At 45.8% G+C, this 27,283-nt stretch overlaps 1 protein-coding gene across 1 annotated transcript in view; it reads right to left on the bottom strand.

Moving 5' to 3' along the window:
* Positions 1–360: 360 nt before the first annotated feature.
* Positions 361–27,283, bottom strand: part of zmp:0000001236 (mastermind-like protein 2) — a 166,971-nt gene continuing 140,048 nt past the window's right edge. Inside the window, exons 3-5 of the mRNA XM_055878328.1 lie at positions 3,916–4,113; positions 2,922–3,027; positions 361–2,539 (exon numbers count right to left, since the gene is read on the bottom strand). Coding sequence (XP_055734303.1) covers positions 1,632–2,539; positions 2,922–3,027; positions 3,916–4,113 — 1,212 coding nt within the window. The 3' untranslated portion in view covers positions 361–1,631. The remainder of the gene's footprint in view (positions 2,540–2,921; positions 3,028–3,915; positions 4,114–27,283) is intronic.

Raw genomic sequence — 27,283 nt, 5'->3', positions numbered from 1 at the left:
GAAAGACAATAGTTGAACAGTTTTGAACAAATTCATTTCTTCTAATAATTAGCTCTCTAAATAATCTGATTGTCATCTTTCCTGGAATAGCTACAGAAAGTACAAAGGCTCACACTTTATTTAAAACATTTTTATTCATTAGATTGTTTATAATGTCGTATAATTTTTTTTCCCAATAGATTATTAAATATTAGATCAAAAATCTAAAATAAATGGTTTAAGATGTGGCTTGCCGTTCAATCCAGTCCCAGACGATAAGCGGGAAAAGTACTAATAACATGAACAGTAAAGTGTCTGATAACAAACACCAGAGACAGCATCATCATTCAAAACATGAAACACCACGATCGGTCCGGGGGGGGGGGGGGGGGGATGTATATCCCGTCATGACGCCCTATTCCCTATTACAGTACTCTACTTCTGACCAGAGCATTATGTGGTAGTGCACAATAAAAGGGGATTTACGGTGTCATTTGGGACAAAGTCTGGAAGTATGACAGTCACTTCCTGTTCACAGTTGACCATGGTTGGAACCCTCTACCCTGTGTTATTACAGGGCCCACATGGCTCTAGTCACTAGTAGTACACTACATCCCATATCTGTGTCAGAAATGACACACTATCCCCTACATAATGAAGACTGGGTAGTGCACTATGTATGGAATAGGGTGCCATTTTTTGGACGAAGACTATGTTATGAAAAGAGGAAGGTTTGATAGCATATATTCAGAATCCGTTCAAGATGCTGTCAGAGAAATCCCCGGTTCTTATTCAATGAACCTTTAAAAGTACTAAAATATTATTATACAGAATATATATTTCTTCACAGGAATACACAAAAAGTACAATTAGATATCAAATTATATATTGGGTTTACAAAATGACATTATAGCTTTTTGCAAATGTAATCCCTTTAGGTGAATTCTGACTCATGGCCAATCATGGTCTGTGTGCCAAATGATACCCTGTTTCCCTATATAGTGCACTACTTTCAACCATTGAACCTATGGGTCCTGGTCTAAAGTAGTGCACTATAAAGGGTAATAGGATGCCATTTGAGATGCATACAAGGCCATCCATAGTCTGTGTATGGGGAAAGTTCTGCGTTTGCAGTTATCATTCTTTATGGATGGGTCCTGGAGTTTATCCTGACCAGAAGAGGGAGGTTGGAGCCTATAATTAAGGCCAGGAAGAGGGAAGTTGGAGCCTATAATTAAGGCCAGGAGTCTTTCCACACCACATGGCCCATCTAACCTGGAAAAACTCCTGACCAGCTCTCCCAATTCTATGGAATTTTCTGATGGAAAAACTGGCCACCAATTCTGTTGGATTGTTCTAGAGAAAAACTCTCTGGAATGAACCTGAATTCATGAGACTTAAATAGAAAAACTTTCTGGAAAGAACCCCAATTCATGAGACTTGCAGATAAAAACTCTCTGGAATGAACCCCATTTCATGAGACTTGCAGATAAAAACTCTCTGGAATGAACCCCATTTCATGAGACTTGCAGAGAAAAACTCTCTGGAATGAACCCCAATTCATGAGACTTGAAGAACGAATGAACCTGAATTCATGAGAGCTGCAGGGAAAAACTCTGGGCCCTATTTATGCAATCCCACTTCATCCCACTTTATGAGTGACTGCCCAGGATCTCATCGAGGTTAATGTCTTTCATCCAGTCGTCGTTGCCGGATCCGGACTTCAGCAGCGAGTCAATGAAGTCCGAGTCCGTGTTGATCCCTGGGACGGTGTTGTCTCCCTCCTGGAGGAACTCAAAGGTCAGTCGGTTAACAGCCCGGCTGTTCTGGTTCTGGTAGCTTCCGCCAGGGTTGTGGTTATGCGGTGGGAAGACCCCGATGGTGCTGCTCCCAGCGGGAACCCTCTGCTCCGGAGAGGCCTGGTTGAGGCTTGCTAGCCCTGGCAGAGGAGGCATCATGGGTTGGCTGGGGTTGGTGGTGGTGGTGGTGGAGCTGCGGAGGGCTGGGTTCAGAGGCAGCATGCCCATTTCTGGTGCCACCTGGTTAGGTGGGCCAGGGCCTATGTGCCGGGGGCCAGGAGGGTACTGGTGGCTGGACATGTCGAGCTGAGACTGGGGTTGGAGCGAGTTCGGGAGCCGCCTCACCCCGAGTGACCCAGGCCCCATGATGGAAGCTTTAGCTCCAGGAGGCCAGCCCATCACATCCCCCAGCCCTCCACCCTGCCCCTGACTGGGCATCCCTCCACCCTGCTGGCCTACTGATGTCCTTGAGGGATGTTGTACACTGGTAAGACCACCCACCTCAAACCCATTCCCCTGGCCGTTGGGAGGACCAGGGAACCTGGACTTGTTTTGGTTGAGTCCTCCTCCGACTCCTAGCCCCATCTTGGTCTGGTTGATGTGCTGTTGGATCTGGTGAGTGTGGGGGCCTCGTCCAAACCTCCAGTCCGTGGGAGGAGGGGTCATCTTGGATCCCGGGCCGCTGGGCATGTGGCAGGACATGGATAGAAGGTCACTCTGGTCAGAGCCGTTGGTCGACAACGACTGGGAGGAACTCATACCTGAATACATAGAGATGGTTCTGATTCTGTTCTGATTGGCTCAGACACAAACAATGATTCTGTTCTGATTGGCTCAGACACAAACAATGATTCTGTTCTGATTGGCTCATACACAAACAATGATTCTGTTCTGATTGGCTCATACACAAACAATGATTCTGTTCTGATTGGCTCATACAGTAACAAACAATGATTCTGTTCTGATTGGCTCATACAGACACAAACAATGATTCTGTTCTGATTGGCTCATACACAAACAATGATTCTGTTCTGATTGGCTCATACAGACACAAACAATGATGGAAAACCATTAACAGCCATAATAGTGTTTTTTTTCTCCTTCCTACATGGAAGCAATGAATGATTGAAATGAATGATGTACCTGTGAAAAGGCCGGTCGGTTGGACCATTCCTCTGGGCTGTTTATAGTCTGGTGGTGGTCTGGTTAGATGACGGTTAAACAGATCCTGGCTACTATTGCTTTTGTCCTGACACACAACAGAAAGAGACGATAAATTTTTTTGTATACATGTTCTAATACAACATGAGATTATCAGGGGTGGGATTGAAGGGGAACACGTGGGAACTGTCTCTGAGTTCCCAAAGTGAAACATTTTGTAAGACAGAGTCAGATGATAACATAGAGCTCAGAGTCATTGCTGTTAACATGATAACCTAGAGCTCAGAGTCAGATATTAACATGATAACCTAGAGCTCAGAGTCATTGATGTTAACATGATAACCTAGAGCTCAGAGTCATTGATGTTAACATGATAACCTAGAGCTCAGAGTCAGATGTTAACATGATAACCTAGAGCTCAGAGTCAGATGTTAACATGATAACCTAGAGCTCAGAGTCAGATGTTAACATGATAACCTAGAGCTCAGAGTCAGATGTTAACATGATAACCTAGAGCTCAGAGTCAGATGTTAACATGATAACCTAGAGCTCAGAGTCGTTGATGTTAACATGATAACCTAGAACACACAAATTAATTGATATTAACATGATAACCTAGAGCTCAGAGTCAGATATTAACATGATAACCTAGAGCTCAGAGTCATTGCTGTTAACATGATAACCTGGAGCTCAGAGTCATTGATGTTAACATGATAACCTAGAGCTCAGAGTCATTGCTGTTAACATGATAACCTAGAGCTCAGAGTCATTGATGTTAACATGATAACCTAGAGCTCAGAGTCATTGCTGTTAACATGATAACCTAGAGCTCAGAGTCATTGATGTTAACATGATAACCTAGAGCTCAGAGCCATTGATGTTAACATGATAACCTAGAGCTCACAGAGTCAGATATTAACATGATAACCTGGAGCTCACAAATTAATTGATATTAACATGATAACCTAGAGCTCACAGAGTCATTGATGATGTGCTGCTGCTGGGCTAGCTGTCTCTGCATGACCTGGGTCTTCCCTGGTCCTGGGGGTTTCTGCTGGGTGTTGGAGCCAGAGGCAGGGGGACGTTGGTTGGCCTGGGGCTGGGCCTGGGTCTGGGCCTGGGTCGACATCCCCACTAGGCTGTTGTTGGTGGGCAGACGAGGCCCAGGAGGCATCTGGTTAGAGAGGAAAGCAGAGTTAAATAAGGTGATCTTTATTTCAACATAAGTGCCTTGCTCAAGGGCACAGCAGCAGGAGAAAGCAGTACATGGGATCTGAAACCAAGTTGCAAGATCAATTTCAATGTTTTAATTTACATGAATAATACCTTGGTATGGAAGTATCTCTATTCAATGCATTGGTTCAGTAGCCCACTGAAGGTATTATCTCGTCAAAAACAATACAATACCACAAATCTGCCACTAGAGGGCAAACCTCCATAACAAACCACAAGGTTCTGGTGTGAAAAATGACACCACCTCTCTGTATGGAGGCTACGGCCACTCCCCCAGAAGCAGCAACACAGACTTGGAGAGAGGTTCCTTTGGGAGGGGGCGAGACAGGGGAGAAAGGCTTCTTTCAAGGGGGAGAGGTTCTTTTTCAGGGAAAGAGAGGCTTCTTTCAGGGGGGAGGCAGGGGGGAGAACTAGTCCTCCTCAAGGCAAAGCTGTTCCCTTGACAAATGGTTCTGACGAGGATGGAAATAATCCCTGAGACAGCGGGAACTGAACTGCGTGCCGACTAGGGAGGTTCAGTTTCTACCCTCCCTGCTGCAACATGACTAGTGCCGCTTACCTCCCTTGAACAAGCACTGCTCCTTTACACAAAACACTGAGCTAGCAGCGCTTATCTAGGATCAGGTCCTCCCTGTCCATGTAATCTTATTAATTATTATCTAAAAGCCGAAACTGATCCTAGATCTGCACCATAACTACCGTATAACAAAGCCCTGTCTGCTTCCCAATCCCCTGATCCCCGAACAGTTCGTATTCCAATATATAAATACATATAATGTATAATAAATATCAACCCCCGATCAGTTCTTATCACCCCTGCACCGTGGATACCGTGTACGTTCCAATCCCTCAGCTGATCTAGGATCAGTTGGGTTTCCCCTTGGCTGTAGTATCTCAGAGTCGCCCCTGTTACTTATTCATTATGATCCAAAAGCGAAATGGATCCCCGATCAGCACTCCTAAACGCTTGAATATAAAACTTCATCAGTTCCCCATGTAGGTTGGGATGTTATGGTGTTGTTGTGTTGTGGTGTTGTTGTTGTGTTGTAGTTTGTTGTGGTGTTGTTGTGTTGTGGTGTTGTTGTGTTGTGGTGTTGTGTTGTGGTGTTGTGGTGTTGTTGTTGTGGTGTTGTGTTGTTGTGGTGGTGTTGTTGTTGTTGTGGTGGTGTTGTGGTGTTGTGTTGTTGTGGTGGTGTTGTTGTTGTTGTTGTGGTGTTGTGTTGTTGTGGTGGTGTTGTTGTTGTTGTGGTGGTGTTGTGGTGTTGTGTTGTTGTGGTGGTGTTGTTGTTGTTGTTGTGGTGTTGTTGTGTTGTGGTGTTGTGTTGTGGTGTTGTGGTGTTGTTGTTGTGGTGTTGTGTTGTTGTGGTGGTGTTGTTGTTGTTGTGGTGGTGTTGTGGTGTTGTGTTGTTGTGGTGGTGTTGTTGTTGTTGTTGTGGTGTTGTGTTGTTGTGGTGGTGTTGTTGTTGTTGTGGTGGTGTTGTGGTGTTGTGTTGTTGTGGTGGTGTTGTTGTTGTTGTGGTGGTGGTGTTGTTGTTGTTGTGGTGGTGTTGTTGGTGTTGTGTTGTTGTGGTGGTGTTGTTGTTGTTGTGGTGGTGTTGTTGTTGTTGTGGTGGTGTTGTTGGTGTTGTGTTGTTGTGTTGTTGTTGTTGTTGTTGTGGTGTTGGTGTTGTTGTGTTGTAGTTTGTTGTGTTGTGGTGTTGTTGTTGTTGTTGTTGTTGTGTTGTGGTGTTGTTGTGTTGTGGTGTTGTGTTGTTGTTGTGTTGTTGTTGTGTTGTTGTTGTGGTGTGTTGTTGTTGTTGTGGTGTTGTTGTTGTTGTGGTGTTGTTGTTGTTGTTGTGGTGTTGTGTTGTTGTTGTGGTGTTGTGTTGTTGTTGTGGTGTGTTGTTGTTGTGGTGTGTTGTTGTTGTGGTGTTGTTGTTGTGCTGTGGTGTTGTTGTTGTGGTGTTGTGTTGTTGTTGTGGTGTTGTTGTTGTGTTGTGGTGTTGTTGTTGTGGTGTTGTTGTTGTGGTGTGTTGTTGTTGTGTTGTTGTTGTGGTGTTGTTGTTGTTGTGTTGTTGTTGTGTTGTTGTTGTGGTGTGTTGTTGTGGTGTGTTGTTGTGGTGTTGTTGTTGTGGTGTTGTTGTTGTTGTGTTGTTGTGGTGTTGTGTTGTTGTTGTGGTGTGTTGTTGTTGTGGTGTTGTTGTTGTGCTGTGGTGTTGTTGTTGTGGTGTTGTGTTGTTGTTGTGGTGTTGTTGTTGCTGTGGTGTTGTGTTGTTGTTGTGGTGTTGTTGTTGTGTTGTGGTGTTCTGTTGTTGTTGTTGTTGTTGTTGTGGTGTTGTGTTGTTGTTGTGGTGTTGTTGTTGTGTTGTGGTGTTCTGTTGTTGTTGTTGTTGTTGTGGTGTTTGTGTTGTTGTTGTGGTGTTGTTGTTGTGTTGTGGTGTTGTGGTGGTGTGTTGTTGTTGTGTTGTTGTTGTGGTGTTGTGTTGTTGTTGTGGTGGTGTGTTGTTGTTGTGGTGTTGTTGTTGTGGTGGTGGTGTTGTTGTTGTTGTGTTGTGGTGTTCTGTTGTTGTTGTTGTGGTGGTGTGTTGTTGTTGTGGTGTTGTTGTGTTGTTGTGGTGTTGTTGTTGTTGTTGTTGTGTTGTGGTGTTGTTGTTGTGTCGTGGTGGTGTTGTTGTTGTGTTGTTGTTGTGGTGTTCTGTTGTTGTTGTTGTGGTGTTGTGTTGTTGTTGTGGTGTTGTTGTTGTGGTGGTGTGTTGTTGTTGTTGTGGTGGTGTTGTTGTTGTTGTGTTGTTGTTGTTGTGTCGTGGTGGTGTTGTTGTTGTGTTGTTGTTGTGGTGTTCTGTTGTTGTGGTGTTGTTGTTGTTGTTGTTGTTGTGTTGTGGTGTTGTTGTGTCGTGGTGGTGTTGTTGTTGTGTTGTTGTTGTGGTGTTCTGTTGTTGTTGTTGTGGTGTTGTGTTGTTGTTGTGGTGGTGGTGTGTTGTTGTTGTTGTGGTGTTGTTGTTGTTGTGTCGTGGTGGTGTTGTTGTTGTGTTGTTGTTGTGGTGTTGTTGTTGTTGTGGTGGTGGTGTTGTTGTTGTTGTTGTGGTGGTGGTGTTGTGGTGTGTTGTGTTGTGCCCATGTCTGCTACCTGGTGCACATTAGGCTGAGAGCCTTAGCAGACCTGTTAATAGTTATAAAGGGACTGTTTCTTCTTCTATTGGAGATGGAGTGTAAACTACAGACAGACTTCAACCTTTATTTGGTTCCTCCAAGTGCTTGTTTTCCTACTTGCTTCAGTACCTTGCAGCCTGTATCTTCAGGCTGTAATGAGTACCTTGTCTTTAGGCAGTAATGAGTACCTTGTCTTTAGGCAGTAATGAGTACCTTGTCTTTAGGCAGTAATGAGTACCTTGTCTTCAGACTGTATTGAGTACCTTGTCTTCAGACTGTATTGAGTACCTTGTCTTTAGGCAGTAATGAGTACCTTGTCTTCAGACTGTATTGAGTACCTTGCCTTTAGGCAGTAATGAGTACCTTGCAGCCTGTGTTTTCAGGCAGTATTCAATAATATTTGTATAAATATAAAAACCTGTTTTTGCTTTGTCATTATGGGTTATTGTGTGCAGATTGATGAGGGGGGAAAAAATGATTTAATACATTTTAGAATAAGGCTGTAACGTAACAAAATGGGGTCTGAATACTTTCCAAATGCACAGTGTGTACGTCAGAATCCTAATGTTGTACCCTTTTCCCTAATCCCTAGCCTTAGGGCTCTGGTCAAAAGTCTCTATATAGTGTGCTAGGGTACCATTTAGGACACATTCAGAATCACTAAACAGGTTTCCATCTTTTTATGGGAATAAAGTACGTCGGGGGGGAAAAAAGGGCCTGATGGAAACAAAACATTTGTCGACAAACCAAAATAAGAAATGGCCTTGGAAACACTTTCCCGCGCAAATATTGATATAATAACTATCACATCGAAGTCAACTTGGAGTCAGGTATGTGTTGTGTGATCCTCCCACTGCAACTCGGGAAAGCACGCAGTTCATTAGGCTACAGATTATATAAATTATCATGAACATGAAAGCGTGGTGAAAGGGAACTGTAGAGAAAATAACCAGAAGACAAACATCCACTGTAGAGAAAAGACGTGGAGGTCAATGTCTGGGACCGACTAGCCTCTGAGACGAACAAACAAAAGCCTGAGAGGAATAGCGAAGATAAAGTGTATGTACTCAGTTCGCAGATTTCTCACTGATGTTGCACAAAAGAACAGATGGCAACAAAGTCAAAGTCAGAGACAGAAAAAGAGGCAGAGAAGCTGTATCACAAATGTTGACATTTTCCCTAAATACAATGGCAACATCATCTATATACTACTAAATACTACTGCATCATCATATATATACATCTATATACTACTAAATACTACTACAACATCATATATATACTACTAAATACTACTGCATCATCATCTATATACTACTAAATACTACTACAACATCATATATATACTACTAAATACTACTACAACATCATATATATACTACTAAATACTACTACAACATCATATATATACATCTATATACTACTAAATACTACTACAACATCATATATATACATCTATATACTACTAAATACTACTACAACATCATCTAAGTAATCTATATACTACTAAATACTACTACACCATCATATATATACAACTAAATACTACTACAACATCATCTATATACATCTAAATACTACTGCATCATCATCTATATACAACTAAATACTACTACAACATCATATATATACATCTATATACAACTAAATACTACTGCATCATCATCTATATACTACTAAATACTACTACAACATCATATATATACAACTAAATACTACTGCATCATCATCTATATACTACTAAATACTACTGCATCATCATCTATATACAACTAAATACTACTGCATCATCATCTATATACTACTAAATACTACTGCATCATCATCTATATACTACTAAATACTACTTACTACACCATCGTCTAAATCACCTAAATTCTACTACAAAATCATCTTGATACTTTCTCCCTCCCTCTCTCGGTCTTTCTCCCTCCCACTCTCGGTCTTTCTCCCTCCCTCTCTCGGTCTTTCTCCCTCCCTCTCTCGGTCTTTCCCTCTCCCTCTCTCGGTCTTTCCCTCTCCCTCTCTCGGTCTTTCTCCCTCCCTCTCTCGGTCTTTCCCCCTCCGTCTCTCGGTCTTTCTCCCCCCCTCCCTCTCTCGGTCTTTCTCCCTCCCTCTCTCTCTCTCTCTCGGTCTCTCCATTTTCTCTCTCTCTTCCCTCTCTCAATTCAATTATTGACATGTTTAAAAAAAAAATCATTTCATTTTTATTTACCAGGTAGGCCAGTTGAGAACAAGTTCTCATTTACAACTGCGATCTGGCCAAGATATAGCAAAACAGTGTGACAAAAACAACAACACAGAGTTACACATGGGATAAACATAGTCGAAAACACAATACAAAAATCTATGTACAGTGTGTGCAAATGTAGTAAGATCAGGGAGGTAAGGCAATAAATAGGCAATAGAGGTGAAATAATTACAATTCAGCATTAACACTGGAGTGATACATGTGCAGATGATGATGTGCAAGTAGAGATACTGGGGTGCAAAAGAGCAAAAAAAATATATAACAATATGGGGATGAGGTAGTTGGGTGGGCTATTTACAGATGGGCTGTGTACAGGTACAGTGATCGGTAAGCTGCTCTGACAGCTGATGCTTTAAGTTAGAGAGGGAGATATGAGTCTCCAGCTTCAGTGATTTTTGCAAAACGTTCCAGTCATTGGCAGCAGAGAACTGGAAGGTAAGGTGGCCAAAGGAGGTGTTGGCTGTGGGGATGACCGGTGAAGTATACCTCCTGGAGCCGGTGCTATGGGGTGGGTGTTGCTAAGGTGACCAGTGTGCTGAGATAAGGCGGGGGTTACCTAGCAAAGACTTATAGATGACCTGGAGCCAGTGGGTTTGGAGATGAATATGTAGCGAGGGCCAGCCGACTAGAGGTCGCAGTGGTGGGTAGTATAAGAGGCTTTGGTGACAAAACGGATGGCACTGTGATAGACTGCATGCAGTTTGCTGAGTAGAGTGTTGGAGGCTATTTTGTAAATGACATCGCCGAAGTCAAGGATCGGTAGGATAGTTCTGCGCACACATTTTCTATGGGATTGAGGTCAGGGCTTTGTGATGGCCACTCCAATACCTTGACTTTCTTGTCCTTAAGCCATTTTTCCACAACTTTGGAAGTATGCTTGGGGTCATCAGAAACTTTCTGTCCAACAATTATGCAGAAAAATTTATCCAATTGTATCCATGCTTATGTTACTTCTAGGTTAGACTACTGCAATGCTCTACTTGCCGGCTACCCGGATAAAGCACTAAATATACTTCAGTTAGTGCTAAATACGGCTGCTAGAATCCTGACTAGAACCCCAAAATTTGATCATATTACTCCAGTGCTAGCCTCCCTACACTGGCTTCCTCTTAAGGCAAGGGCTGATTTCAAGGTTTTACTGCTAACCTACAAAGCATTACATGGGCGTGCTCCTACCCATCTCTCCGATTTGGTCCTGCCGTACATACCTACACGTACGCTACGGTCACAAGACGCAGGCCTCCTAATTGTCCCTAGAATTTCTAAGCAAACAGCTGGAGGCAGGGCTTTCTCCTATAGAGCTCCATTTTTATGGAATGGTCTGCCTACCCATGTGAGAGACGCAGACTCGGTCTCAACCTTTAAGTCTTTACTGAAGACTCATCTCTTCAGTGGGTCATATGATTGAGTGTAGTCTGGCCCAGGAGTGTGAAGGTGAACGGAAAGGCTCTGGAGCAACGAACCGCCCTTACTGTCTCTGCCTGGCCGGTTCCCCTCTCTCCACTGGGATTCTCTGCCTTTAACCCTATTACAGGGGCTGAGTCACTGGCTTACTGGTGCTATTTCATGCCGTCCCTAGGAGGGGTGCATCACTTGAGTAGGTTGAGTCACTGACGTGATCTTCCTGTCTGGGTTGGCGCCCCCCCTTGGGTTGTGCCGTGGAGGAGATCTTTGTGGGCTATACTCGGCCTCGTCTCAGGATGGTAAGTTGGTGGTTGAAGATATCCCTCTAGTGGTGTGGGGGCTGTGCTTTGGCAAAGTGGGTGGGGTTATATCCTTCCTGTTTGGCCCTGTCCGGGGGTATCATCGGATGGGGTCACAGTGTCTCCTGACCCCTCCTGTCTCAGCCTCCAGTATTTATGCTGCAGTAGTTTATGTGTCGGGGGGCTAGGGTCAGTTTGTTATATCTGGAATACTTCTCCTATCTTATCCGGTGTCCTGTGTGAATTTAAGTACACTCTTTCTAATTCTCTCTTTTTTCTTTCTCTCTCTCGGAGGACCTGAACCCTAGGACCATGCCTCAGGACTACCTGGCATGATGATTCCTTGCTGTCCCCAGTCCACCTGGCCGTGCTGCTGCTCCAGTTTCAACTGTTCTGCCTGCGCTATGGAACCCTGACATGATCACCGGACGTGCTACCTGTCCCAGACCTGCTGTTTTCAACTCTCTAGAGACAGCAGGAGCGGTAGAGATACTCTTAATGATCGGCTATGAAAAGCCAACTGACATTTACTCCTGAGGTGCTGACTTGCTGTACCCTCGACAACTACTGTGATTATTATTATTTGACCATGCTGGTCATTTATGAACATTTGAACATCTTGGCCATGTTCTGTTATAATCTCCACCCGGCACAGCCAGAAGAGGACTGGCCACCCCTGATAGCCTGGTTCCTCTCTAGGTTTCTTCCTAGGTTTTGGCCTTTCTAGGGAGTTTTTCCTAGACACCGTGCTTCTACACCTGCATTGATTGCTGTTTGGGGTTTTAGGCTGGGTTTCTGTACAGCACTTTGAGATATCAGCTGATGTAAGAAGGGCTATACAAATACATTTGATTTGATTTGAAGATTGTCCATTTGGAAGACCCATTTGCGACCAAGCTTTAACTTCCTGACTGATGTCTTGAGATGTTGCTTCAATATATCCACATCATTCTCTTCCTCATGATGTCATCTATTTTGTGAAGTGCAACCGTCCCTCATGCAGCGAAGCACCCCCACAACATGATGCTGCCACCCCCGTGCTTCACAGTTGGGATGGTGTTCTTCGGCTTGCAAGCATCCCCATTTTCCCTCCAAACATAACGACGGTCATTATGGGCAAACAGTTCTATTTTTGTTTCATCAGATCAGAGGACATTGCTCCAAAAAGTACGATCTTTGTCCCCATGTGCAAACTGTAGTCTGGCTTTTTTATGGCGGTTTTGGAGCAGAGGCTTCTTCCTTGCTGAGCGGCCTTTCAGGTTATGTCGATATAGGTCTCGTCTTACTGTGGATATAGATACTTTTGTACCTGTTTCCTCCAGCATCTTCACAAGGTCCTTTGCTGTTGTTCACGTTCATCTCTAGGAGACAGAACGCATCTCCTTCCTGAGCGGTATGACGGCTGCGTGGTCCCATGGTGTTTATACTTGCGTACTATTGTTTGTACAGATGAACGTGGTACCTTCAGGCGTTAGGAAATTGCTCCCATGGATGAACCAGACTTGTGGAGGTCTACAATTATTTTTCTTAGGTCTAGGCTGATTTCTTTTGATTTTCCCATGATGTCAAGCAAAGAGGCACTGAGTTTGAAGGTAGGCCTTGAAATACATCCAAAGGTACACCTCCAATTGACTCAAATGTTGTCAATTAGCCTATCAGAAGCTTCTATAGCCATGACATAATTTTCAGGAATTTTCCAAGCCGTTTAAAGACACAGTCAACTTAGTGTATGTGAACTGCTGACATACTGTAATTGTGATACAGTGAATTATAAGTTAAATAATCTGTCTGTAAACAATTGTTGGAAAAATTACTTGTGTCATCCACAAAGTAGATGTCCTAACCCGACTTGCCAAAACTAGTTTGTTACCAATAAATTTGTGGTGGTTGAAAAATGAGTTATAATGACTCCAAACTAAGTGTATGTAAACTTCCGACTTCAACTGTCGGTGTGTAACAGTTTGGGCCTAGAGTTTCTCCCCCGTTGAAGAGGGGGATGACTGTGGCAGCTTTCCAATCTTTGGGGATCTCAGACGATACGAAAGAGAGGTTGAACAGGCTAGTAATAGGGGTTGCAACAATTTCGGTGGATCATTTTAGAAAGAGAGGGTCCAGATTGTCTAGCACGGCTGATTTGTAGGGATCCAGATTTTGCAGCTCTTTCAGAACATCAGCTATCTGGATTTGGGTGAAGGAGAAGCAGAGGAGACATGGGCAAGTTTCTGCGGGGGTTGCTGTGGGGAGTGCAGAGCTGTTGGCCGGGGTTGGGGTAGCCAGGTGGAAAGCATGGCCAGACGTAGAAAAATGCTTATTGAAATGATCGATTATCGTAGATTTATCGGTGATGACAGTGTTTCCTAGGCTCAGTGCAGTGGGCAGCTGGGAAGAGGTGCTCTTATTCTCCATGGACTTCAGTGTCCCAGAACTTTTAGGAATTTGGAAGGAAGCACATTTCTGTTTGAAAAAGCTAGCCTTTGCTTTCCTAACTGACTGTGTGTATTGGTTCCTGACTTCCCTGAACAGTTGCATATCGCGGGGGCTATTCGACGCTAATGCAGTACGCCACAGGATGTTTTTGTGCTGGTCAAGGGCAGTCAGGTCTGGAGTGAACCAAGGGCTATATCTGTTCTTAGTTCTACATTTTTTGAATGGGGCATGCTTATTTAAGATGGTGAGGAAGACACCTTTAAAGAGCAACCAGGCATCCTCTACTGACGGGATGAGGTCAATATCCTTCCAGGATACCCGGGGCAGGTCGATTAGAAAGTCCTGCTCCCTGAAGTGTTTTAGGGAGCATTTGACAGTGATGAGGGGTGCTCGTTTTACCGCGGACCCATTATGGACGCAGGCAATGAGGCAGTGATCGCTGAGATCCTGGTTGAAAACAGCAGAGGTGTATTTAGAGGGCAAGTTGGTCAGGATGATATCTAAGAGGGTGCCCATGTAAAGTAAAACAGTTACATTGTCAAAGTAAACCATATATCAACGATTGTCAAAGACAGGAATATAGACCGTTTGTAATTCAGTCTCTCTCTCTCCTACTCCGTTTTCTCTCGACACACATGCTAGAGGAAGAGGAAACTTCAAACAGCGGTCTGAGGAAGCAACGAGTCGCTCAACTCTCTGTGGTTCACTGCTTCCAATTACCAGGCACCGTGAGAAGTTATGACCACCCCACACACACACAGAATGTTTTCAAATGATCTCGGAAAGGAGGCAGTTCCTCCCCGCTGTCCGCGTGCAGAAAGCTTTCTGTGAAGGAAGAACAGCCTAGTAAGGAGTGTTTTGTTAGCATGTACATCTGAGTAGTCCTCTGTTTGTCGTCCTGACGTGTCATTAAGCTCTTTTTCCATTCCTCTCCTCTCTTTCTCTCCTCTCATTCTTCACCAGCTTGTCCTAACTGAATAATACCACCTGTGGTTCCAGTCTCTGGCCATCGGAAGGAGAAGGAGTGGTGATCTAGTCTTCTGTACTGCACTGCTGCGGGGCTCAGCGGCGCTAAGCTAGACAGATCAGGGGTAGTTTAACCTAGATAGATCAGGGGTAAGCTAACCTAGACAGATCAGGGGTAGGCTAACCTAGACAGATCAGGGGTAGGCTAACCTAGACAGATCAGAGTTAGGCTAAGGTAGACAGATCAGGGGTAGGCTAAGCTAGACAGATCAGGGGTAAGCTAACCTAGACAGATCAGAGTTAGGCTAAGGTAGACAGATCAGGGGTAGGCTAAGGTAGACAGATCAGAGTTAGGCTAAGCTAGACAGATCAGGGGTAAGCTAACCTAGACAGATCAGGGTTAGGCTTAGGTAGACAGATCAGGGGTAGGCTAAGCTAGACTAGGTTAACTAGACAGATCAGGGGTAGGCTAACCTAGATAGATCAGGAGTAAGCTAAGATAGATAGGTTGGGGTAAGCTCACCTAGATAGATCAGGGGTAGGCTAAGCTAAACTAGACTAGGATAGACAGATCAGGTAAGGGCTAAACTTTATACACTGATTCGGTGAGTTTATAAGGAAGTGCATAGGAGATGTTGTTCCCACTGGGACTATTAAAACCTACCCTAACCAGAAACCATGGATGGATGGCGACATTCGCACAAAACTGAAAGCACAAACCACCGCATTTAACCATGGAAAGATGGCTGGGAATATGGCTGAATATAAACCGTGTAGTTATTCTCTCCGCAAGGCAATCAAACAAGCGAAATGTCAGTATAGGGACAAAGTGGAGTCGCAACTCAACGGCTCAGACACGAGACGTATGTGGCAGGGTCTACAGGTAACCACGGACTACGAAAAGAAAACCAGCCACGTCACGGACACCGACGTCTTGCTTCCAGACAATAATACAGTGCCACCGACGCGGCCCACTAACAAGGACTGCACGTATTTCGCTACACTCGCATTAACATCTGCTAACCATGTGTATGTGACAAATTAAATTGGATTTGATTTGACAACGCATCACCGGGGGCAAACTACCTGCCCTCCAGGACACCTACACCACCCGATGTCACAGGAAGGACAAAAAGATCATCAAGGACAACAACCACTTGAGCCACTGCCTGTCCACCCCTCTATCATCCAGAAGGAGAGGTCAGTACAGGTGCATCACTACCTGTTCACCCCACTATCATCCAGAAGGTGAGGTCAGTACAGGTGCATCACTACCTGTTCACCCCTCTATCATCCAGAAGGCGAGGTCAGTACAGGTGCATCAAAGCTGGGACAGAGAGACTGAAAAACAGCTTCTATCTCATGGCCCTTGAGATTGAAGCTGTTTTTCAGTCTCTTTTAGTTCAACAGCGGGGCCTCCCGAGTGGCGCAGTGGTCTAAGGCACTGCATCGCAGTTCTTGCTGTGCCATTAGAGTCCAGGCTCTGTCGCAGCCGGCCGCGACCGGGAGACCCAGGGGCACAATTGGCCCAGCGTCGTCTGGGTTAGGGCAGGGCTCGGCCGGCAGGGATGTCCTTGTCCGGTGGGCCGGGCACAGTGCACTCTGCCACAGTTGCCAGGTGTACGGTGTTTCCTCTGACACATTGGTGCTGCTGGCTTCCGGGTTAAGTGGGCATTGTGTCAAGGAGCAGTGTGGCTTGGTTGGGTTGTGTTTCGGAGGACGCACAGCTCTCGACCTTCGCCTCTCCAGACTCCGTAGGGGAGTTGCAGCGATGAGACAAGACTGTACCTACCAATTGGATACCATGAAAATTGGGGAGAAAAAGGGGTGAACAAAAAAAGTACAAAATAAAAAATACACAAATGGACATCCGACTGATAAACAGCCATCACTAACACAGAGAGGCTGCTGCCTACATACATACTCAAATCATTGGCCCCTTTAATAAATGGATCACTAGCCACTTCAATAATATGTACTCATATCTGTATACTGTATTTTATTGCATCTTGCCTATGACGCTCGGTCATCGCTCATCCATATATTTATATGTACATATTCTTATTCCCTCCCTTTAGATTTGTGTGTATAAGGTAGTTGTTATGGAATTGTTAGATTATTTGTTAGATATTACTGCACTGTCAGAACTAGAAGCACAAGCATTTTGCTACACTCGCATTAACATCTGCTAACCAGTGTATGTAACCAATAACATTTGATTTGAACTATACAGATCAGGGGTAAACTAAACTAGACTATGCTAAGGTAGAGAGATCAGGGGTAGACTAAACTAGACTATGCTAAGGTAGAGAGATCAGGGGTAGACTAAACTAGACAATGCTAAGGTAGAGAGATCAGGGGTAGACTAAACTAGACTATGCTAAGGTAGAGACGAGGCTAAACTAGACTATGCTAAGCTAGAGAGATCAGGGGTAAACTAAACTAGACTATGCTAAGGTAGAGACGAGGCTAAACTAGACTATGCTAAGCTAGAGAGATCAGGGGTAAACTAAACTAGACTATGCTAAGGTAGAGACGAGGCTAAACTAGACTATGCTAAGCTAGAGAGATCAGGGGTAAACTAAACTAGACTATGCTAAGGTAGAGACGAGGCTAAACTAGACTATGCTAAGGTAGAGAGATCAGGGGTAGACTAAACTAGACTATGCTAAGGTAGAGAGATCAGGGGTAGACTAAACTAGACAATGCTAAGCTAGAGAGATCAGGGGTAAACTAAACTAGACTATGCTAAGCTAGAGAGATCAGGGGTAAACTAAACTAGACTATGCTAAGCTAGAGAGATCAGGGGTAAACTAAACTAGACTATGCTAAGGTAGAGACGAGGCTAAACTAGACTATGCTAAGCTAGAGAGATCAGGGGTAAGCTAAACTAGACTATGCTAAGGTAGAGAGATCAGGGGTAGACTAAACTAGACTATGCTAAGGTAGAGAGATCAGGGGTAGACTAAACTAGACTATGCTAAGCTAGAGAGATCAGGGGTAGACTAAACTAGACTATGCTAAGGTAGAGAGATCAGGGGTAGACTAAACTAGACTATGCTAAGCTAGAGAGATCAGGGGTAAACTAAACTAGACTATGCTAAGCTAGAGAGATCAGGGGTAAACTAAACTAGACTATGCTAAGGTAGAGACGAGGCTAAACTAGACTATGCTAAGGTAGAGAGATCAGGGGTAAACTAAACTAGACTATGCTAAGGTAGAGAGACCAGGGGTAGACTAAACTAGACTATGCTAAGGTAGAGAGATCAGGGGTAGACTAAACTAGACAATGCTAAGCTAGAGAGATCAGGGGTAAGCTAAACTAGACTATGCTAAGGTAGAGACGAGGCTAAACTAGACTATGCTAAGGTAGAGAGATCAGGGGTAAGCTAAACTAGACTATGCTAAGGTAGAGACGAGGCTAAACTAGACTAAGGTAGAGACGAGGCTAAACTAGACTATGCTAAGGTAGAGAGATCAGGGATAAACTAAACTAGACTATGCTAAGGTAGAGAGATCAGGGGTAGACTAAACTAGACTATGCTAAGGTAGAGAGATCAGGGGTAGACTAAACTAGACAATGCTAAGCTAGAGAGATCAGGGGTAAACTAAACTAGACTATGCTAAGGTAGAGAGATCAGGGGTAAACTAAACTAGACTATGCTAAGGTAGAGACGAGGCTAAACTAGACTATGCTAAGGTAGAGAGATCAGGGGTAAACTAAACTAGACTATGCTAAGGTAGAGAGACCAGGGGTAGACTAAACTAGACTATGCTAAGGTAGAGAGATCAGGGGTAGACTAAACTAGACAATGCTAAGCTAGAGAGATCAGGGGTAAGCTAAACTAGACTATGCTAAGGTAGAGACGAGGCTAAACTAGACTATGCTAAGGTAGAGAGATCAGGGGTAAGCTAAACTAGACTATGCTAAGGTAGAGACGAGGCTAAACTAGACTAAGGTAGAGACGAGGCTAAACTAGACTATGCTAAGGTAGAGAGATCAGGGGTAAACTAAACTAGACTATGCTAAGGTAGAGAGATCAGGGGTAGACTAAACTAGACTATGCTAAGGTAGAGAGATCAGGGGTAGACTAAACTAGACAATGCTAAGCTAGAGAGATCAGGGGTAAACTAAACTAGACTATGCTAAGGTAGAGAGATCAGGGGTAAACTAAACTAGACTATGCTAAGGTAGAGACGAGGCTAAACTAGACTATGCTAAGGTAGAGAGATCAGGGGTAAACTAAACTAGACAATGTTAAGGTAGAGACGAGGCTAAACTAGACAGATCAGTGGCAGACTAAATTAGACAGATCAGGGGTGGACTAAGATATACACATCAGGGTTAGGATAAGCTAGACAAGGCTAAGCTAGAGCGATCGGGGATAGGCTAAGATAGACTAGAATAAGCTAGACAGACCAGAGGTAAGCTAACTAGACTAGGCTAAACAAGTCAGATCAGGGGTAGAGGAAAATAGACAGCTCGGGGTTATGCTAAGATAAACAGATCAGGGGTAGACTAAGCTAGGACAGATCAGGGGTAGACTAAGCTAGGACAGATCAGGGGTAGACTAAGCTAGGACAGATCAGGGGTAGACTAAGCTAGGACAGATCAGGGGTAGACTAAGCTAGGACAGATCAGGGGTACATTCAGATAGACTAGGCTAAAATAGACATATCAGGGGTAGACTAAGCTAGGACAGATCAGGGGTAGACTAAGCTAGGACAGATCAGGGGTACATTCAGATAGACTAGGCTAAAATAGACATATCAGGGGTTAGACTAAGCTAGGACAGATCAGGGGTAGACTAAGCTAGGACAGATCAGGGGTACATTCAGATAGACTAGGCAAATATAGACACATCAGTGGTAGACTAAGCTAGGACAGATCAGGGGTAGACTAAGCTAGGACAGATCAGGGGTACATTTAGATAGACTAGGCTAAAATAGACATATCAGTGGTAGACTTAGCTAGAGTAGGCAAATATAGACACATCAGTGGTAGACTAAGGTAGACACATCAGGGGTAGGCTAAAGTAGACTAGGCTAAAATAGACAGATCAGGGGTAAGCTAAGAGGGGTAGACTATATAAGATTAACATCAGCTAGATAGATCAGGGGTAGGTTAAGCTAGACTAGGCTAAACTAGACAGATCAGGGACAGGCTAAGGTAGACTAGGTTAACTACACAGATCAGGGGTAGGCTAAGCTAGATGAGGCTAAGCTAGAAAGATCAGGGGTAAATTAGACTAGACTAAGCTAGACAGATCAGTGGTAAGCTAGTCACATCAGGGGTAAATTAGACTAGACTAAGCTAGACAGATCAGGGGTAGTCTAAACTAGACAGATCAGGGGTAGTCTAAACTAGACAGATCAGGGGTAGTCTAAAATAGACAGATCAGGGGTAGGCTAAACTAGACAGATCAGGGGTAGTCTAAACTAGACAGATCAGGGGTAGTCTAAACTAGACTGATCAGGGGTAGTCTAAACTAGACTGATCAGGGGTAGTCTAAACTAGACAGATCAGGGGTAGTCTAAACTAGACAGATCAGGGGTAGTCTAAACTAGACAGATCAGGGGTAAATTAGACTAGACTAAGCTAGACAGATCAGGGGTAGGCTAAGCTAGATGAGGCTAAGCTAGAAAGATCAGGGGTAAATTAGACTAGACTAAGCTAGACAGATCAGTGGTAAGCTAGTCACATCAGGGGTAAATTAGACTAGACTAAGCTAGACAGATCAGGGGTAGTCTAAACTAGACAGATCAGGGGTAGTCTAAACTAGACAGATCAGGGGTAGTCTAAACTAGACAGATCAGGGGTAGTCTAAACTAGACAGATCAGGGGTAGTCTAAACTAGACAGATCAGGGGTAGTCTAAACTAGACAGATCAGGGGTAGTCTAAACTAGACAGATCAGGGGTAGTCTAAACTAGACAGATCAGGGGTAGTCTAAACTAGACAGATCAGGGGTAGGCTAAACTAGACAGATCAGGGGTAGTCTAAACTAGACAGATCAGGGGTAGTCTAAACTAGACTGATCAGGGGTAGCCTAAACTAGACTGATCAGGGGTAGTCTAAACTAGACAGATCAGGGGTAGTCTAAACTAGACAGATCAGGGGTAGACTAAACTAGACAGATCAGGGGTAGTCTAAACTAGACAGATCAGGGGTAGTCTAAAATAGACAGATCAGGGGTAGGCTAAACTAGACAGATCAGGGGTAGTCTAAACTAGACAGATCAGGGGTAGTCTAAACTAGACTGATCAGGGGTAGTCTAAACTAGACTGATCAGGGGTAGTCTAAACTAGACAGATCAGGGGTAGTCTAAACTAGACAGATCAGGGGTAGTCTAAACTAGACAGATCAGGGGTAAATTAGACTAGACTAAGCTAGACAGATCAGGGGTCGTCTAAACTAGACAGATCAGGGGTAGTCTAAACTAGACTGATCAGGGGTAGTCTAAACTAGACTGATCAGGGGTAAATTAGACTAGACTAAGCTAGACAGATCAGGGGTAGTCTAAACTAGACAGATCAGGGGTAGTCTAAACTAGACAGATCAGGGGTAGACTAAACTAGACAGATCAGGGGTAGTCTAAACTAGACAGATCAGGGGTAGTCTAAAATAGACAGATCAGGGGTAGGCTAAACTAGACAGATCAGGGGTAGTCTAAACTAGACAGATCAGGGGTAGTCTAAACTAGACTGATCAGGGGTAGTCTAAACTAGACTGATCAGGGGTAGTCTAAACTAGACAGATCAGGGGTAGTCTAAACTAGACAGATCAGGGGTAGTCTAAACTAGACAGATCAGGGGTAAATTAGACTAGACTAAGCTAGACAGATCAGGGGTAGTCTAAACTAGACAGATCAGGGGTAGTCTAAACTAGACTGATCAGGGGTAGTCTAAACTAGACTGATCAGGGGTAGTCTAAACTAGACTGATCAGGGGTAGTCTAAACTAGACTGATCAGGGGTAGTCTAAACTAGACAGATCAGGGGTAGTCTAAACTAGACAGATCAGGGGTAGTCTAAACTAGACAGATCAGTGGTAGTCTAAACTAGACAGATCAGTGGTGGACTAAACTAGACAGATCAGGGGTAGTCTAAACTAGACAGATCAGGGGTAAATTAGACTAGACTAAGCTAGACAGATCAGGGGTAGTCTAAACTAGACAGATCAGGGGTAGTCTAAACTAGACAGATCAGGGGTAGACTAAACTAGACAGATCAGGGGTAGTCTAAACTAGACAGATCAGGGGTAGTCTAAACTAGACAGATCAGGGGTAAATTAGACTAGACTAAGCTAGACAGATCAGGGGTAGGCTAAACTAGACAGATCAGGGGTAGTCTAAACTAGACAGATCAGGGGTAGTCTAAACTAGACAGATCAGGGGTAGACTAAACTAGACAGATCAGGGGTAGTCTAAACTAGACAGATCAGGGGTAGTCTAAACTAGACAGATCAGGGGTAGTCTAAACTAGACAGATCAGGGGTAGTCTAAACTAGACAGATCAGGGGTGGACTAAACTAGACAGATCAGGGGTAGACTAAACTAGACAGATCAGGGGTAGTCTAAACTAGACAGATCAGTGGTAGTCTAAACTAGACAGATCAGGGGTAGTCTAAACTAGACAGATCAGGGGTAGTCTAAACTAGACAGATCAGTGGTAGTCTAAACTAGACAGATCAGTGGTGGACTAAACTAGACAGATCAGGGGTAGTCTAAACTAGACAGATCAGGGGTAGTCTAAACTAGACAAGACTCTGTCTTTCTCTCCCTGTCAGCCCCTACCCCAGCCCTTGCCTCTCTCAGCTTCTCTCTCAGAGCACTGCTTCCTCCCAGGCAGCCTGCAGTCAGAACTCTGGTCCCGGGGGACGGCCTTGGCATCTGGACTTGGCTGCTGATCCCTTTCCCAGGAAACAAACACTCCCTTCAAACAGCCTGTCTCTCTGTCTCTGATTAGAACACTCCCTTCACACAGCCTGTCTCTGGTTAGAACACTCCCTTCACACAGCCTGTCTCTGGTTAGAACACTCCCTTCACACAGCCTGTCTCTCTGTCTCTGGTTAGAACACTCCCTTCACACAGCCTGTCTCTGGTTAGAACACTCCCTTCACACAGCCTGTCTCTCTGTCTCTGGTTAGAACACTCCCTTCACACAGCCTGTCTCTCTGTCTCTGGTTAGAACACTCCCTTCACACAGCCTGTCTCTCTGTCTCTGGTTAGAACACTCCCTTCACACAGCCTGTCTCTGGTTAGAACACTCCCTTCACACAGCCTGTCTTTCTGTCATATGGATGTCAGCTCCCTCACACCACAGGAACCCCATATAGATGTCAGCTCCCTCACACCACAGGAACCCCATATTGATGTCAGCTCCCTCACACCACAGGAACCCCATATTGATGTCAGCTCCCTCACACCACAGGAACCCCCATATTGATGTCAGCTCCCTCACACCACAGGAACCCCCATATTGATGTCAGCTCCCTCACACCACAGGAACCCCCATATTGATGTCAGCTCCGTCACACCACAGGAACCCCATATTGGTGTCAGCTCCGTCACACCACAGGAACCCCATATTGGTGTCAGCTCCCTCACACCACAGGAACCCCATATTGGTGTCAGCTCCCTCACACCACAGGAACCCCATATAGATGTCAGCTCCCTCACACCACAGGAACCCCATATTGATGTCAGCCCCCTCACACCACAGGAACCCCATATGGAAGTCAGTTCCCTCACACCACAGGAACCCCCATATGGATGTCAGCTCCCTCACACCACAGGAACCCCATATGGATGTCAGCTCCCTCACACCACAGGAACCCCATATTGATGTCAGCTCCCTCACACCACAGGAACCCCATATTGATGTCAGCTCCCTCACACCACAGGAACCCCATATGGATGTCAGCTCCCTCACACCACAGGAACCCCATATTGATGTCAGCTCCCTCACACCACAGGAACCCCCATATTGATGTCAGCTCCCTCACACCACAGGAACCCCCATATTGATGTCAGCTCCGTCACACCACAGGAACCCCATATTGGTGTCAGCTCCGTCACACCACAGGAACCCCATATTGGTGTCAGCTCCCTCACACCACAGGAACCCCATATTGGTGTCAGCTCCCTCACACCACAGGAACTCCATATTGATGTCAGCTCCCTCACACCACAGGAACCCCAATATGGATGTCAGCTCCCTCACACCACAGGAACCCCATATGGATGTCAGCTCCCTCACACCACAGGAACCCCATATGGATGTCAGCTCCGTCACACTACAGGAACCCCATATGGGTGTCAGCTCCCTCACACCACAGGAACCCCATATGGAAGTCAGCTCCCTCACACTACAGGAACCCCATATGGAAGTCAGCTCCCTCACACTACAGGAACCCCATATGGAAGTCAGCTCCCTCACACCACAGGAACCCCATATGGAAGTCAGCTCCCTCACACTACAGGAACCCCATATGGGTGTCAGCTCCCTCACACCACAGGAACCCCATATTAGTGTCAGCTCCCTCACACCACAGGAACTCCATATGGATGTCAGCTCCCTCACACCACAGGAACCCCATATATATGTCAGCCCCCTCACACCACAGGAACCCCATATTGATGTCAGCTCCCTCACACCACAGGAACCCCATATGGATGTCAGCTCCCTCACACCACAGGAACCCCATATAGATGTCAGCTCCCTCACACCACAGGAACCCCATATAGATGTCAGCTCCCTCACACCACAGGAACCCCATATTGATGTCAGCTCCCTCACACCACAGGAACCCCATATGGAAGTCAGTTCCCTCACACCACAGGAACCCCCATATGGATGTCAGCTCCCTCACACCACAGGAACCCCATATTGGTGTCAGCTCCCTCACACCACAGGAACTCCATATGGATGTCAGCTCCCTCACACCACAGGAACCCCATATATATGTCAGCCCCCTCACACCACAGGAACCCCATATTGATGTCAGCTCCCTCACACCACAGGAACCCCATATGGATGTCAGCTCCCTCACACCACAGGAACCCCATATAGATGTCAGCTCCCTCACACCACAGGAACCCCATATAGATGTCAGCTCCCTCACACCACAGGAACCCCATATTGATGTCAGCTCCCTCACACCACAGGAACCCCATATGGAAGTCAGTTCCCTCACACCACAGGAACCCCCATATGGATGTCAGCTCCCTCACACCACAGGAACCCCATATGGATGTCAGCTCCCTCACACCACAGGAACCCCATATTGATGTCAGCTCCCTCACACCACAGGAACCCCATATGGATGTCAGCTCCCTCACACCACAGGAACCCCAATATGGATGTCAGCTCCCTCACACCACAGGAACCCCATATTGATGTCAGCTCCCTCACACCACAGGAACCCCATATGGAAGTCAGTTCCCTCACACCACAGGAACCCCCATATGGATGTCAGCTCCCTCACACCACAGGAACCCCATATGGATGTCAGCTCCCTCACACCACAGGAACCCCATATTGATGTCAGCTCCCTCACACCACATGAACCCCATATGGAAGTCAGCTCCCTCACACCACAGGAACCCCATATTGATGTCAGCTCCCTCACACCACAGGAACCCCATATGGAAGTCAGTTCCCTCACACCACAGGAACCCCCATATGGATGTCAGCTCCCTCACACCACAGGAACCCCATATGGATGTCAGCTCCCTCACACCACAGGAACCCCCATATGGATGTCAGCTCCCTCACACCACATGAACCCCATATGGAAGTCAGCTCCCTCACACCACAGGAACCCCATATTGATGTCAGCTCCCTCACACCACAGGAACCCCATATGGATGTCAGCTCCCTCACACCACAGGAACCCCCATATTGATGTCAGCTCCCTCACACCACAGGAACCCCATATTGGTGTCAGCTCCCTCACACCACAGGAACCCCATATTGGTGTCAGCTCCCTCACACCACAGGAACCCCATATTGATGTCAGCTCCCTCACACCACAGGAACCCCCATATGGATGTATCCTAAACGAAACACTATTCCCCATCAAGTGCACTACTTTTGATTGCCAGCTAGGTCTACAGTAAAGTCTGTAGGTAGACATGAAACAGACAGGGGAATCTCCTCCTACAGTACAAGAGAAGCCCTAAGGTTATACTGTACTGTGAGCATGTGCGTGTGTGTGTGTTTGTGTGTGTGTGTGTGTGTGTGTGTGTGTGCGTACTTGTGACCAAGATGTGTGTGAAGTTTTTAAAGTCTATAAACCCGGGACCTAAAGAGGTTTGAACAACAATGGAATTAAGACAGGTTTTGACATAGCTGAGGTAAAAACTCATTATTAGCCTGTGAGAACGAGCAAATGAGAACCAGAAGAGCAGACATCTTGTTCTCTTTAAAGGCGTCTCTAGCTGCAGTCCTGTGTGGAGGAAGTTGAGCTTTGCTCGCTTCGCTATACTGCTCCACTGGGGATCGTGGCACTGGATTACGTGCCAAATGGCACCCTATTCCCTATACAGCTCCTCATGGGCCCTGGTCATAGTAGTGCACTACATAGGGAACATGGTGCTATTTGGGACGAAGACACCGTTTCAGGCTCTTCATTTCTATGGAAATACTAATTCAACTCACTGTTGCAAAAGAGACCACTCTGAGTGGCGTCTTTCTCTTCTCAGTCAGTGTTCCCTCTCTGTCTCTCTCTCTCCTGTCACTGTTGGAAAAGAGACCGCTCTGAGCGGGTCCACTCTCCCCCTTCTCGCTCAGCCTCCACTCGCCCCCCTTCTCGCTCAGCCTCCACTCTCCCCCCTTCTCGCTCAGCCTCCACTCTCCCCGTTCTCGCTCAGCCTCCACCCTCCCCCCTTCTCGCTCAGCCTCCACTCTCCCCCTTCTCGCTCAGCCTCCCCTCTCCCCCTTCTCGCTCAGCCTCCACTCTCCCCCCTTCTCGCTCAGCCTCCACTCTCCCCCCTTCTCGCTCAGCCTCCACTCTCCCCCTTCTCGCTCAGCCTCCACCCTCCCCCCTTCTCGCTCAGCCTCCACTCTCCCCCTTCTCGCTCAGCCTCCACTCTCCCCCTTCTCGCTCAGCCTCCACTCTCCCCCTTCTCGCTCAGCCTCCACTCTCCCCCCTTCTCGCTCAGCCTCCACTCTCCCCCATCTCTCTCAGCCTCCACTTTCCCCCATCTCTCTGTCTCCACTCTCCCCATTCTCTCTCAGCCTCCACTTTCCCCCATCTCTCTCAGCCTCCATTCTCCCCATTCTCTCTCAGCCTCCACTCTCCACCCTCTCTCAGCCACTCCCCCGCTCCCTCTCAGCCTCCACCCTCACTCCCTCTCTCTGTCTCAACTCTCGCCCCTCTCTCACACGCCTGTAATTATTAGTAGCTACCTCTATCTCTATTTTCCACTGTACCGTTTCTCGACTAATACTACTGCTACTACTACTACTACTACTACTACTACCACTACCACTAATACTACTGCTACTACTACTACTACCACTGCTACTACTATTCCTACTACAATACTGCTAGTACCATATCGGGGCGGCAGAGTAGCCTAGTGGTTAGAGCGTTGGGCGAGTAACTGAAAGGTTACAAGATTGAATCCCC

Source organism: Salvelinus fontinalis, chromosome 23 (genome assembly GCF_029448725.1).
Source record: "Salvelinus fontinalis isolate EN_2023a chromosome 23, ASM2944872v1, whole genome shotgun sequence".
In the NCBI taxonomy this organism is placed as follows: domain Eukaryota; kingdom Metazoa; phylum Chordata; class Actinopteri; order Salmoniformes; family Salmonidae; genus Salvelinus; species Salvelinus fontinalis.
This window is presented reverse-complemented; position numbering and strand designations above follow the sequence as displayed.